A 13732-nucleotide genomic window follows, 5' to 3' on the forward strand; every position below is an offset into this window, starting at 1 on the left:
TTGGTTTATTTTGAAGTAGGGCACTTGGCATTGGCACCCACATGGGAATTGGCATTCAATTCGAATCACAATTGTTTAAAAATTTCATTTCTTGTCTCTGTTTGGGCAAGCACTCGAGTTGTTACACAACGGTTTATCACTGGAGTATCCTATGTCTTTGTATAAAATGGACTGGCAGAGCCAGGTTTAGAGTGTTTCTTTTCTTGTCCTAACTTATTTGAGAGAGAACTCTGCTGTTGATGTAAATGGTTTATTGACACTCTTTTTCTGTCTCCAAGAATAAAATACTAGGAACCACAAGCTGCCAGGGTGCTCTGCCTGTTCTATACTGACATATTTTTAGAGAACAGGTGACTACAAAGTATATTTTCCTGGATCTGTTCTGATTTGAGACTTTAAAGAAATCTTGCTGAAACGAAGCCCTTAAACATGCCCTTAAACATTACTTTTGCTTGAAGGAGGTCTGCCTTTTGATGAAAGCCCAGGAACTGGAGGCAGAACTGAGTTGTCTTTCTGGCTGTCATAGGTTGCTGACCTTTGTTTGCAGTGCATTACCAAACCTGCTTGTAGAAGATTTCATAGTAGAACTCATTGTTACGCTGTTGCGCAGCATTTTAGCATTTTGTACTCTTTGAAGAATGATACCGTTAAAAACTCATTAGCAATAATGAGACCAGGTTCTGGATGACTTCCCCATCAGGAGCTCAGTTAACAACCTTTCTTCCCCAACCTGGCAGCCCCGTATCAGCCGGGGAATCTCAAAGTCAAGTTATTTCTGCTTTGTAAGTAGTCACCATGCTATCCATGGCATTACAGCTGACCTTTGCAGCTCTGTGTACCACCTCCTGGCATGGGATCTGCAATTGGACCTAGTACTTTTGTTGGCATGTAACCTGGAAGGGAATCCTGCCTAGACATCCATCGCTGTGTTGAGTTTGCAGGGCTGATAGGCATAAAAAAACCAAAGACAACATGTCAGGAAGAGGAGTAGGTAAAAAGTAGGTAAAACTTTCTCTCATATACAGGGTGTGGTTTATGATTTAAGAGGTGCTCATTTCTTGGAGATGCTTTTAAGACTAGTTAGACTGGAAAAGATTAAACTAGAAGGAAGATTTTTCTGCTTGGCTTGATTTAGTCCAGAAGGGATTAATGTAAAGGAATACTTGTTGTCCTTACAGAATAAAAATCTAAACCTAAAACTGGTTGATGAAAATCTCTTTGTGGAGTTTGTAATTTTGTTTTGGTTTTCTTTGTTGTATTTTTTTTAAAGGAACTTCTTTGTTAGAAACAAACACTCACTAGGCGTTTACAGTGTGTAATCCTCAGCATGAGAATAAGACATAGTTTGACATACGAAGGAGAAGCTTGGGATGCAAACATGAAACAAATGCTCTAGACAAAGAGTTAGGTTGTGTGTTGAAAGCACGACAAATGAGAAACTGTGCTGACAGGTGGGCTTAAAGCACTTACAGAAGTCACCACCTCATCTTTAATATTTGTACAGTTTGGTTTCAAACACACACACATGTTGACTCATTGATGCCCTCTTGGCTTGTCTCTGTGTTTTGCTTTATGAGTATATCAAAGGTTCACAAAGATAACAAATTTTGTATTACTGCTTTTTAAGGCTTTTTGGTGTCCCTGGATGACTTTTACATACTAGGCAGCGGCTTGGTAATGTTGCAGACTACCAACAGTGTGTTCAACCAAACCCTTATCAAGCAAGTGGTGCCTGAGTCCCTGTTAGCTTGGCAGAGGGTCCGCATAGCTAACATGATGGCAGATGGTGGCAAAACTTGGGCAGAAACCTTCTCGAAGTGCAACTCTGGTAAGTACACTTTCATATGAATCTTAGAAAAAAGGATGTGTTCCCTTTCCCCCTTGTACCCTTTTCCTTCCCCAGGCAGGACATGTAACTCTCTCTTCGCTCTCATACCTAGGGACCTACAACAATCAGTACATGGTGCTGGACCTGAAGAAGGTCAAGCTGCAGAAGAACCTTGATGATGGTGCATTGTACATTGTTGAGCAGATCCCAACCCTTGTGGAGTATTCTGATCAAACAAATATTCTCCGGAAAGGTAATAGCTCCTATAGTAGTTAATGGCTTAGGAAAGCCATCTCATTGTGCCAGCTGATGGAGAATCGTGCTTTGTACCTGGGAAGGGTTTATTGAACACTAATGCTGAGTTTCAAGTTAGAAAGCTTTGTGTGAGCATCCCTCTGTTGCCAGGTCTATTACATTGTATTCATTTCTCCTGTATGCTGTGGCAGAAATGTGGTGAGCACCTGTGTTTCTTAAGAGCAGGGGCCGGAAAAATAGACTTTACCTTCTTTCTTTTTCTTGCCTTTTTTCTGGTATTGTTTGCCCTGTCTTAGAGACCCATGAGGAAAAAGGTGAGGTCTATTTGAAGCGGCACTAAATGACTGACGCTGTGGGCTACTTGAAATATTTGGTGAGTGGGTCACCCTACAAGGAGATGAGCTTTTAAATATGAGATGAGTTGTATGTTAGATTCAGCTCCTGAACTTTTCTGGAGCTCTGTTATCTGATAAATAGAATCATAGAATCATAGAATTGTTTATGTTGGAAAAGACCTTTTAAGATCATCAAGTCCAACCGTTAACCTAGCACTGCCAAGTCCACCGCTAAACCATGTCCCTAAGCACCACGTCTACACGTCTTTTAAATACCTCCAGGGATGGTGAGTCAACCACTTCCCTGGGCAGCCTGTTCCACGGCTTGACAACCCTTTCAGTGAAGAAATTTTTACTAATATCCAATCTAAACCTGCCCTGGCACAACTTGAGGCCGTTTCCTCTTGGCCTATCGCTTGTTACTTGGGAGAAGAGACCGGCACCCACCTCGCTACAACCACCTTTCAGGTAGTTGTAGGGAGAGATAAGGTCTCCTTTTCTCCAGACTAAACAACCCCAATTCCCTCAGCTTCCTCATAAGACTTGTGCTGTTAAATATTTGCTGTTTAAAAGATTCCTTAATCCCCTAGCAAGACTAGCAAAAACTTGATGGAAAACAAACAAAAACGTAGGTGAAGCGAAACATCCACTGTCAGGTTTCATTCACAAGTGTTTTCTAGGCACTTTATGTCAGCATCCAAAAGCCTGAGCTCATTCCACAAATTTAAGTGTGTGTTTGGTGCTTTGTGCTCCCTCCTGTAATCACGTGCTGAGGAGGTGAATTGATGAATTGCTTTTCATCATCAAGATTACTGGAAATGCATTTATGTTAGTAGCTGGGGTTGTTTCCCTTTGGAATTTTTCCTTGTGTCTGGCTCCTTGGAAAGTTCTGGCTTATTTTAGGCTTGCCACAATGTCAATATGGTTTTATGAGATATTTCTTATAGATAATTTGGAAAAATCCTATGTCTCTCCCTTATGCTTCTCTGGCTCCTTTATCCATTGAAGATATGAAAGTAGGCTGTTGCACCTTATCTTCCAGTGTTTGTGTGTAGTTCAGGTGCTGAAATGCCTTGGGCTTCTCTGTGCTGTGTTGTGGATTGTGGTGCTGACAAACAAGCTAATAGAGACCCTCTAGCTCTGGCACTTGAAGCAGTGCAACTATGTCATGGCAGTGCTGCACCTGTGCAGAGAGGCCAGGCTTAGAGGGTTCCCCGAGTTCCTTTTCAGCAGTGACTCAAGAGCTGCGATTCCCTGTAGGGCTGAGCCCAACCCCTGGGCTTGGGCACACAGTGCCCGCTTATTCCCTCCTAGGAGGTCTTGTGGCTGCTCTGTTTTCGAAGGTGGCAGCATCTATTAGAAGTTACATATTATTTTACATTTACAATATGGCTTTTCCCATGTATCTAAATGCACCTTGTGTGTATTAGATAATGCAGCAGTCAGTCTCTAGGAATTTAAACATTAGAAGGACAACCCTCAGCAGACAGGGTGGGCTAAGCACTGCAGAAGTGCTGCCTTAGAGACCTCAGTTGCTGTAAGCCAGCACTGCCCCTGTAAGCCGCATATTTGGACTCCTCCATGCCACTCAGGACACAAGACAAGTCTCATCAAGGCCCCTGCCCTGTTCCCTGGTGCCTGGAGCAGCCCAGGTGAAAGAAGTTTGCCTTTCTCAAGAGCAGTGCTGGCTTAAAGTGTTTGTAGAGCAGCTGACCCTGGCATATTCCATAACTGCCTTGTAGCTGGTATCCAAAAATAATGCACTTTTGACACTCTGGCCTGGTCAGAGTGAGTTTGTACCAGCACTGGCTTTTTAAGTCTCTTTCAAGCATAAACCTAGAAACAACAGAGAATGAGAATTGAATTCTCAGGTGAACAAAGGCAGGCTGTAGTAAGCCCTGTATCTGAGGAAAAAGGAAGCATTTTCTTACATGGGTTTGAAAATGGAAAGATTTTTTTTATGACTTCTGTCAGACTGTTTTGTAGGCCAGTGCAGGTGAGTTCTAAAAACCAGGAATCTCTTATGTTGCCCTTTCCAGGCAAAGATGTCAAGGTGCTTTCTGCGTGTTGACAATGAAAACTCAAGAATCCTTTAGAGGAGGTGGGAGAGAGCAATACTGTCCCCAGTATAGGGATAGGGCACAGGAGTGGGCTGCAGTTCACGTTTGCCGCTGATGAGCGAGTAGTGCATCCATTTCAGCATCAAAAGCATCACGTTAGATCAGACCTGGGATCTCAGTCTCTTGCACCATATCTTCTCATTGCTCTACCTCTCAATATTGCTGAGATCTCTTCCTCTAACAGGCAGAGGAGGAAGGCATTTTGTTTCAAAGAAGTCTTGCTGCCTTCGTGTTGTCCTCCTCACCCCCCTTTCAACCTTACACCATCTCTGACTTGTTTTTATCACTGTTCACCCTGCCAGGCCTAACAGGCAGGTTTCACTGGCTTATAGCAACCCTTTGGTAAAGCCTGCCTTAGGTTGGGTGCTGCACTGCCTGCCTGGGATTTGCAGTCTTGCATAGCCTGAGACACAGAAGAACTCTTTCTGGAGGAGAACTTCAAATAGCTTCCTCTGTTTTAGCAATTTAAACAAAAAGTTTTTCCAGGTGGGAGAAGGAGGTCATCTGTATGCACTGCCTTCATGTGAGATAATAGCACCTTTTTGAATCATAATTAAACCCTACTGGTTTGGAAGCTGATGTATCCGTATCCTCCGGCCTGCGTCATTAGAGGCTGGCAAGTGTACTCATTTGTGGAGGACGCCTATATTACAACACAACATGTATACAACCTGTTTCCTTCAGGTAGGCTCTAGGTCACGTAAGCAAATGCCAGCAGACAGGGTATTCCCGTCTCTGCTGCATGCTAGGCAGAAGCCAAGCTGGTAAGACCTCCGCTCAGGCAGCGTTCCAGTGCTTATGCTGTCTGCCTATCTGTCCTTCAGAAAGTTTGGTTTGTATCTGTGTGTATCACTCCCGGTGAGTCCCAGTTGGTTTTCTTGAGCATCTTACAGCCAGACTCCTCACGTTGTGCTGGGCTGATGTTAATACATGGAGTGCTGCATTTACCAGTGTCTAATAGTGAATCTCTAAGCCAAATCCTGGTGTGTGTGATTTGAGAAGCAACATTCCCTACTGATAACAGGAAGGCAAGTGCTTTGGAGAGAAGTTGCAAGTCTGATGCTCTTGGGACCAGCTCATGATATATACTGTCTGCCTAAACACTCGTTGGTGCCTGTCTTGCAAAAAACCACCCCAAACAAACAAACAAACCCGTTATGTTATAGGTATCTATTTTTATTTCTTCCAGGACTTGTTGTACCCAGATCCTGACTTGGATGGTCTCCTGGCTCTTTACAAGCTTTTCTGTTTCCTAGTCTTGTTTCAGGCAGTTGTATGTCGCCTACCTAAAACACTCTCTGGAGTTCTGGCTGGTAACCCTGCTCTTTAGAGTTAACAAAACTGCAGGATTTACATTTGCTCTTGGAAAAGTTAGGGCAGGGCTCTGCTCTGCTGATCAATCACTTCTTAACTCTCAAAGGCAGATACTGGCAAATGTGCATCCCCCCCATCTTTCCTTATCACTGTGTGCAACCACAGCTTTCCAGCCACCACTGCACAAAGAGTGTGTCTGTTCTTTGCTGACCCGTCTCCTGTTCGCCCCTATTAGCTCTATGGTCTGTGTGTCCCCGTCTGTCCCTGACATCTCAGCACGGTGTATTACTCTGCCTTGGTGAGATGGGAAGCAGGGGGGGAAAAGGGAGGGACTTCAAGCCTCTTGCTGGGAAGTTTGGTGGATGTAAATGATCTTGCACTCCTCTGAGGTTGAGCCGGGAAACCTCTGCAGGAGGGCTATGGCTGCATTGCGTGTTCACCTCGGACTCCTGCAAGTCTGATCTCAGCTGTTGTGCAGGATGAGTCCTCAGGGTGGAAGTCTGAGGGCGGGTTGCCTGGGTACAGTCTCCAGTGGTGTTGTACTGGGAGTCAACCCTGGTCATGCCAGTGACTATTGCCTTGTTTTTTTGTGTTCAAACCAGTTTGACGTGTTATTCCTCGACATGCTGTTTTTTTGATATAAGCAAGAGCATTCAGCTTTTCTAAGTGATGAACAGATTGGGTTTTGTTTCTGGCAGGTTACTGGCCTTCATACAATATCCCTTTCCATGAAAAGATTTACAATCTCAGTGGGTATGCGGCGTATGTTGAGAAGTATGGCATGGATTTCTCTTATGAGCTTGCTCCAAGAGCAAAAATCTTCCGTCGAGACCAGGGCAAGGTGACCAACCTGGAAAGCATGAAGTACATCATGAGATACAACAGTAAGACACGTGTTTATGTACTGTGGAGCTGATCTAAATAAAGCAGTGTTACTTTTATTTCTTGGACTATAGTGAGAAGCTGCAGCCTTGCATACACATCAGAGTTACATTACCCTAGGTGCAGAGTACACACAAAGCAAAAAGATAACACAAGCTTACTGTTGAGGTAGGAAACCTGGCTAAAATTACTCTAACAGAAACAAGACTGGGTTCCATCTAGAACAAGGGCCCTCGGGCTTGCTGTTTGACCTTTCCAGACAGCTTCTGACACTCCAAGAGACTGTGTGGACTGCTGTTATCTAACACATCTACAGTCTGTTAATCTTGAAAGCCTTAAATCCGAAGCAAGAGTTAGGTCAGATCAAACCAGAGAATTTAGTGTAAAACTTCGGTCTTTTTTTCCCTGTTCAGGCAAATGATCTTTGGTAGGTAATGCTCTGCTCTGCTTTTCCCTGACAGGGTTCTCCTTACCTGGATTAAAACCAGCGTAATTAACTTCTGGCTAAGCCCACCTCTAAGTACAGATAGCTTTAGATGCTGTATTTTTATTCCCAATTATAGGGAGCACACTGATTACCAGGGGTTTGGGAGGCCTCTCCCAGGGTGGGGTATCGCTATTGTTTGGGCTGTGAGTAGCAGCATGCTCATAGACGTTGAGGCTTGTCCACCTTCCCCTCCTAGCTTGCAGCTACTACAATGGGTCTTCAAAAGCTTTGCTCTTTGCCACTTATTTTAGCCCAGAACAGGAAAACAAAAGCTTTCACTGCTGCACTTTTCCTTCCCTTGTCCCCACTTTCCCTTTCTCTTCTGCTTTTCTCTCTGGACAAAGTTCCTGCAGGCTTTCGTCATGTGGAGTTGCAGATGTTTGTGGTTAGACGTTGGCAGCGGTACCCCTGGGATGCAGAAATATCTGTATGGACTTGGATTAGGAGCTTGTCTACTTAATGTCCTGTCTCGAGCACCGACTTCTAGCTGGTACCTGGGGAGGAGCATGAGAGTGATGTGATAGAGCTGTGTTTCTGCCAGCGCATTTACCCAGCTTTTAGCGGCTTGGGCACTTTGCACCAGCTTTTTGTGAGGGGACTAACTTGTTTTCTTTTCCTCCTTCCTTCCCATCCCACCACATTTCTCCCCAGACTACCAGCATGATCCTTATGCCGAACGCAATCCTTGCAACACCATTTGCTGCCGGGAAGACCTGAATCCTTCTTTTCCAGTGCCTGCAGGCTGCTATGACTCCAAGGTAAATTACCTCAATTTCAGTATCTGCTGAATGTTTGCTGAGCCTGTTTGTGCTCCTATCAGACCTGCAGCATGTTTCCCTGCGCTAGGGCAGGCATGGCCAGGCCTGTCTGTTCCCTCTTTTAATGCTGTCCCAGTGCTTGGGCAGATCCCGAGATGGTAATTCTGTACAGAATCCTATATTTCCTGTCCCTGACACCAGTCCTGGCACAGTGCCAGAGGATACAGGGAGAGGTGTGCAAAAGAATTATGTCCATGGGAACTTGTGGTGTTTAGGGGTTAAACCCCAAAGCCTTGCAGAAGGAGGAGCCTAAGAGATGGCTGAAATGAGTCTTCACATCACTCAGGGAAGGTGACTCTTGCACAGCCTCAGCCTGCTGTTCATGAGGACCATGTGGGTGCCTCCCCAGAGCCCACAGGAATGTGTTTTCAGCCTCATTTTAGCTTTACCTTTACAAAAGTCTGGCTCTCTAGTGAGTCACCCTGCTCCAGGGCTCCACCTCTCTGTAAAACTGCTTTGAGCAAAGTTTGGTAAAGATCACTTGACTCTCTGGAGGAATGCAGGAAAATCCTTAGACCCGCTGTCCTGGAGAAAGCAGCAGTTTTTCTAGGCAGCTTCTATGGTATTTTCACTGTGAAGGGCAATACCTGAGTAAGCAGCTGCCCAGCCCTCGTACAGTGCTTTATCCTGTGGGGACCAGCCTGCTGCATTTCTGGATTGTGAGTTTGGCTGCTAGGATGGGCCCTGTGGAGGCTGTTTTGGCATTGCCAGTGCTGTCCACTCAGCTTGCACAAGCCCAGGCTGGCTGCCTGCTGTAGTGAGCCAGTAGGAGCTCCCAGAGCTGGTTATGGTGAGACTAATCCAGAAAATTGCTGTGTAGAGGTGTCTGGTAAGGGAGCAGGTCAGTGCATGCTGGTTGTGATACCTTTGCCAGCACAATTAGGCAAAGGGAATGGGCTGGGCTGGGGGAGGACAGGGGACCTAAGAGAGGCATTGAGAGAAATAGCCCAGAGCAGAAGCAAAACCTGGCAGTGAAGCTAAGGCGAGGTTAGTGTCTCATTTTGGGAAGATGGAGCAGGCTGGGGACCTCCTGAGAGATAATGAAGGAACAGGGCAGGGTCTGGGCAGCAGCATTAACTCTGTGCTGCCTTTGTCCTTTCCTAAATTACCCTGACAGTGCCCGAGGGGACAGCCCAAGTGCTTAACACGCAGCAGAGCTTAGGTCAGACCCTCTAAGCTGCCTGCTGCAGCTCCAGCTCTTTTGGAGACACCCAAACCCAGGGAGGATTGTCCTGAGGGCAGATGTGCTGCCTCTCACACCCTGGCTAGCGCAAGGGCTAGAGGGCAGCACGGGCTTGTGCTTTGCTACTGCCCTTCAGCGCTGGCTGTTCTGTGGCTGAAGATGTTGCTGTGCAGGGGAGGAATGCTGCCTGACCAGCACGCATTCCCCCTTGCTCACTTCATTGTTATCAAATCTCCCGGAGCAGTTCCTGCTCTGTGGGATGGGTGCATGTCTAACACCACACCACCATTTTGCCCTGAACTCCTGTCCTTTATTACAGGTGTCAGATTTCCGCCTGGCTTCAGCATTTACAGCCACTGCAATCAATGGCCCCCCAGTACAGGGCGGTCTCCCTGTCTTCACCTGGAGACGGTTTAACCACACGCGACACCAGGGCCTGCCAGAATCATACAACTTTCATTTCATCACCATGAGGCCGATCCTGTAAAACCACCATCAATATTCCCAAATGGGATTTTTTTTTTAATGGAAGTTTTAATTCCTGCATGTAATAAATTGACCTGGATGTCCACATCCCTGTGCCTTACCTGCCTTCCCCTGTCCTGCCTGCTCTGACATTGGCTGCCTCTGTGCAGCCCAATGCATGTTCTGCTCTTCTGAGCTATTTGGGTGGCCCTTCCTCTGACCAGGATTGATAGGAAGCAGGTGTGGCACTGCTTTTCTGTGATCTGAGACCTCACCACAGCTATTGCCAGAGCGGGAGTGAACTGCAATGCAATTAATGAGTGATCTGTCTCTAGTAGCAACATGGGACCTGCCTCCAGGGCTGGGCCAAGCCAGGTGGCTGCTTTGGGCCATGGTGGCCTTACCTCTGTGCTGGCTTGTTGTCTGCCTTTTGTCTGAGCAGTGGCTGCGAGATGTGCTGCAAACTGCTTCTCATCCAGGAATGTCGCTACCAAAGACTCGAGACCGTGTTCTCCGTGGCAGATCAGTAGACAACAGGCACACAGGGCAAGGCCTTTGCAAGATTTCCTTTGTGTCCCCAAAGCAGCATGCAAAGGTCAGGCTGCAAAAGGTAGTGAAGAGATGAGCCTGGTGATTTCTGAAAGCAGCCTGATGCTTTTGGAAACACCACCCCACATGCTTCCCCCTGCCCCAGGCTGCCGTGTAGCAGCAGGGAAGGAACTCTGTCTGCATGTGTCTGTGTGATAGATCTCTTACTGATTGCCCATGCAGTTGTTCGGTGACCTCTTTGCTTGCTTCCTCAGCTACGGAGGTGGAACGTGACAGTAAGATGGCTGTGAGGGCCAGGGCTGTGCATATTACTTAGTTACCTGTGTTTACACTGATGAGTTGAGTCACTGGGCTGTTTTGTGCTAGGTGTTGTACATGTAATTTAGTAAAAACAAAATAAACAGCTCTTGTCTGATGGCCTTGGCAGTCCAAGCTAAACTGCAAAGCAACTGCCCCGTATTACAAAGGTGAAGGATGAGCAGGGTGAGGTTTTGATGGAGTTTAGCTCGTGTGATGGGGAAGGGAGTGAGTTACTGCAGCAGGGTGAGGTTCTACCCTAAATAGTTGGCTGTTACAGTAGGGCTGATTTCCCTCAAGGGGAGAGGGAGACAGCAAGTTACCATAAAGCTCTTGCTGAGCATGAAAATCCATGCAAAGACTGAAGTGATTTGTTTGCTGGAGCAGAAGGAGGTGTGAGAGGCTGGTGAGAGTATCTGTGCCACGTGCAGGGGTTGGAGGAGTGGGTGGGATACAGGGGCAGGAGAGCGCTGTGTAAAATGACTGTAACTACTGAATTACTCACCGCAGAGCTGCTTTTTGCCCTGCAATACAGTTTTTCATTGGGTAAAGCAGCAAAATTACTTAGCCGTGGTAGCCAGACACATGCAGCCACACCGTAAGTATATGCATTGGTGTATGTGCTAGTTGCAGCTGTGCCTTTGCTAGAGGGGGATGTTCATTTGGTGTCTTTCATGAGCCAAAAGAGATGGCAGTGTTGCGCAGGTGCCTTCCGCCAGAGGTGGTTGGGAGGAGGCACCCCTAGCCACAGAGTATTTAAATGCAGCACCCCCTTCTTTTACTCCTGCCCCTGAGGTTCTCTATCAGTGAAGGTGTCTTGCTTGCCTGCAGCTGGGACCCCAGGGACATTGGCCCCTGTGTGGCTCATCCTTGCCCCAAGCTCTGTGTGCATAGACCACCCCCATGTAATGTTTCGCAATCCCAGCCACCCCTCCCTGTTCCAGCTCCCTCCCGTTCCTCTGCTCCTTCCCTGTTCCAGCTGTGCTGAATGGGGGTACGGGGGGTTTGTGATGTCCCCCTGAGCATGACCAGCAGTGCTCAGCCAAACAGCCCTGCCTCGGTGTTGGGCCCTGGCAGCTCTATGTGCAGGGAAGCTCTACCTGCCAAGTGTCATTTACCTTGTGGTGTTTGCTTGGAGCCTGTGAAGGCCTATCGTTCCGGGTGTCCTGTCCTCTGCCTGGTTTGTCAGCTTTGTGAGCTCTCACTGGGACGCTCTGATTGCAGCTCCAGCCTTACAGGGCAGCAATCTTGATGCTTTTTGGATAAGCACCAAATATGAACTAAGCACTGTTTTGTGTAGTCCTCAGGTGTTTGCAGCTGATCACTGCCTTGAGAGACATGTTTTAAACTCCTGTATTGGAGACTGGCAGCTACAGAGCCACTGCCACGGATTGCATTGAATTGAACAGGCTCTAACAGGCATTAAGGAGCATGCTTAAGGAATGGAGCTGGGTGATGAAGGGCAGCGCAGGGCTCTGAGCTGACAGCAAGCAGAGAACCAAGAATCAGCTGCTTGTTTGAGACTGGAAGCACAGAGTAGCTGCAGGATGGCTGATGGCTACTTGACCATTACTCCTAGGCAACACAGCAACATTGGATGAAAAAGCAGTAAATACAACCTGCAATCTTACATAAAAATACTAACGAACGGAAGAGTATTGTTTCAAAGTTGGTCCCCAGGGATCAGGAAATTGCTGATTGATTACTGTGTTGGACAGTGTTCTTGATAGGGACACACCTGCAGGGAGCGGAGGCGTGCAGCAGCAGGAGTGAGAAGCCCATTTGTAAATACGCACCGAAACGGGAGCTCTGCCTTTCTCCCACCTTGAGCCTCCTACCCTGAGGCAGGAGCTGCTTTGTGCTCAAGCCCACAGTTGTGGGAAAACAGCGCTCTACTTTTAAAAGCCCTTTTCTATGAGTAAATGTTTACATCAGTGGGACCTTATGAGCCTTAAGACTCTGATCCATGTGACTGTGGCTTTTTTTTTTTTTTTTTTTTTCCTTCGATGGTTGTGCTGTTAAAGATCACTGCATGCCTCTTACTGTGTTGGCCTGCGTGCTTCTTTTGTCAGTAGGCCAGCCCGGGTTGATCCGGCTGGGTCCAGCTCCTCTCCCCAGCGCAGCAACATCGGGGGACTGGAGGAGAAGGCTGCGAGCGGGGCTGCACGCACCTACAGGCAGGGGCAAGAGGGAACCGACAGCTTCATTCCCAGGTAGCTGCATAAAGTTAAAAGGTCTCTTCATCATCTTACTCCCCTCTACAGCTCTCACGGAGGAAAAAAAATGGGCAGGTGAAGGCATGCTCTGAGCAAAGGGCTTCTGGCAGAAGCTGCCCCCCTGCTTGCAGCTTTTTCCAGGCTTCTGCCTTTTAAACTTAAGGTTTTCAGGCTTGGCTAGAGAGGGACTTATTTTTTTGGGGGGGTTGGGGGAAGGGGGAGAAGGGGGAGGAAGGGCTTGAGAGGTGGCTGGGATACACCCCTCCCTTGCAATAATAAAAAGCAAGCTGCTGTTCATTCCCTAAAGAATGCCTACAGAGGAAATGAATTCTCCCAGCAAGACCACCAGAATTACCACATCTAATGCAAGTTTTTGCTTCCTTTACCACCCCCCTTTTCTGAATTCCAGTAACAAACTCACCCCTGCCCACCCCTCCCAGTTCAGCACATAGGTGCTACTGGTATGACCCTGCAGCAAAATAGAGTGAGGGCTCTGGATTCCCTTCACACCAGCACAAACTGCAATTACAACAGTGCTTCATCAGAGTGGTCACACTATAGTTTATGATAAAACCAATGGTCCAACCTATGTGCAGTATGTATACTCTTATTCTAAATAGGCAGTCTGAGAAACTCTGGACTTTCAAGTGTGATTGTGTTCAGGCATCACTTCGCAGGAGTCTATCATCTTTTGGTCAGTGACTTGAAGCAAGTTATAGTAAGTAAGTGCCAAAAAACCAATTATTACCATCCCAAATTAATTTTATGCCCTTGAAGCATGGGGTCAGCACTAACTCAGGGTAGGCATGTCAGTAACTCCAAGTTTTAAGTACTCAATTTGAGTTCTCTATGATTTGGCAACAGAGTTGGGCCCAAGAGGCAGCTTGAACCACACTGCTTTCTAGTAAGGCAGTTTATTGGTTCTCAGCTAAGTTGCACAACGTATTTCATGGTGCTACACCTGGCTTCTCCCCTTGAAAAAC

The 13732-nt window shown here is 47.0% G+C and overlaps 1 protein-coding gene across 1 annotated transcript in view; it reads left to right on the forward strand.

Moving 5' to 3' along the window:
* The window catches only part of PLBD1 (phospholipase B domain containing 1), a gene marked incomplete at its 5' end in the record, with an annotated part of 32457 nt that extends 22658 nt beyond the window's left edge, over positions 1–9799 (forward strand). Inside the window, 5 exons of the mRNA XM_009574607.1 lie at positions 1628–1828; positions 1941–2081; positions 6551–6736; positions 7873–7979; positions 9542–9799. Coding sequence (XP_009572902.1) covers positions 1628–1828; positions 1941–2081; positions 6551–6736; positions 7873–7979; positions 9542–9709 — 803 coding nt within the window. The remainder of the gene's footprint in view (positions 1–1627; positions 1829–1940; positions 2082–6550; positions 6737–7872; positions 7980–9541) is intronic.
* Between the last annotated feature and the right edge of the window lie 3933 nt (positions 9800–13732).

Source organism: Fulmarus glacialis, unplaced genomic scaffold (genome assembly GCF_000690835.1).
Source record: "Fulmarus glacialis isolate BGI_N327 unplaced genomic scaffold, ASM69083v1 scaffold1603, whole genome shotgun sequence".
NCBI classification, from domain to species: Eukaryota; Metazoa; Chordata; class Aves; order Procellariiformes; family Procellariidae; genus Fulmarus; species Fulmarus glacialis.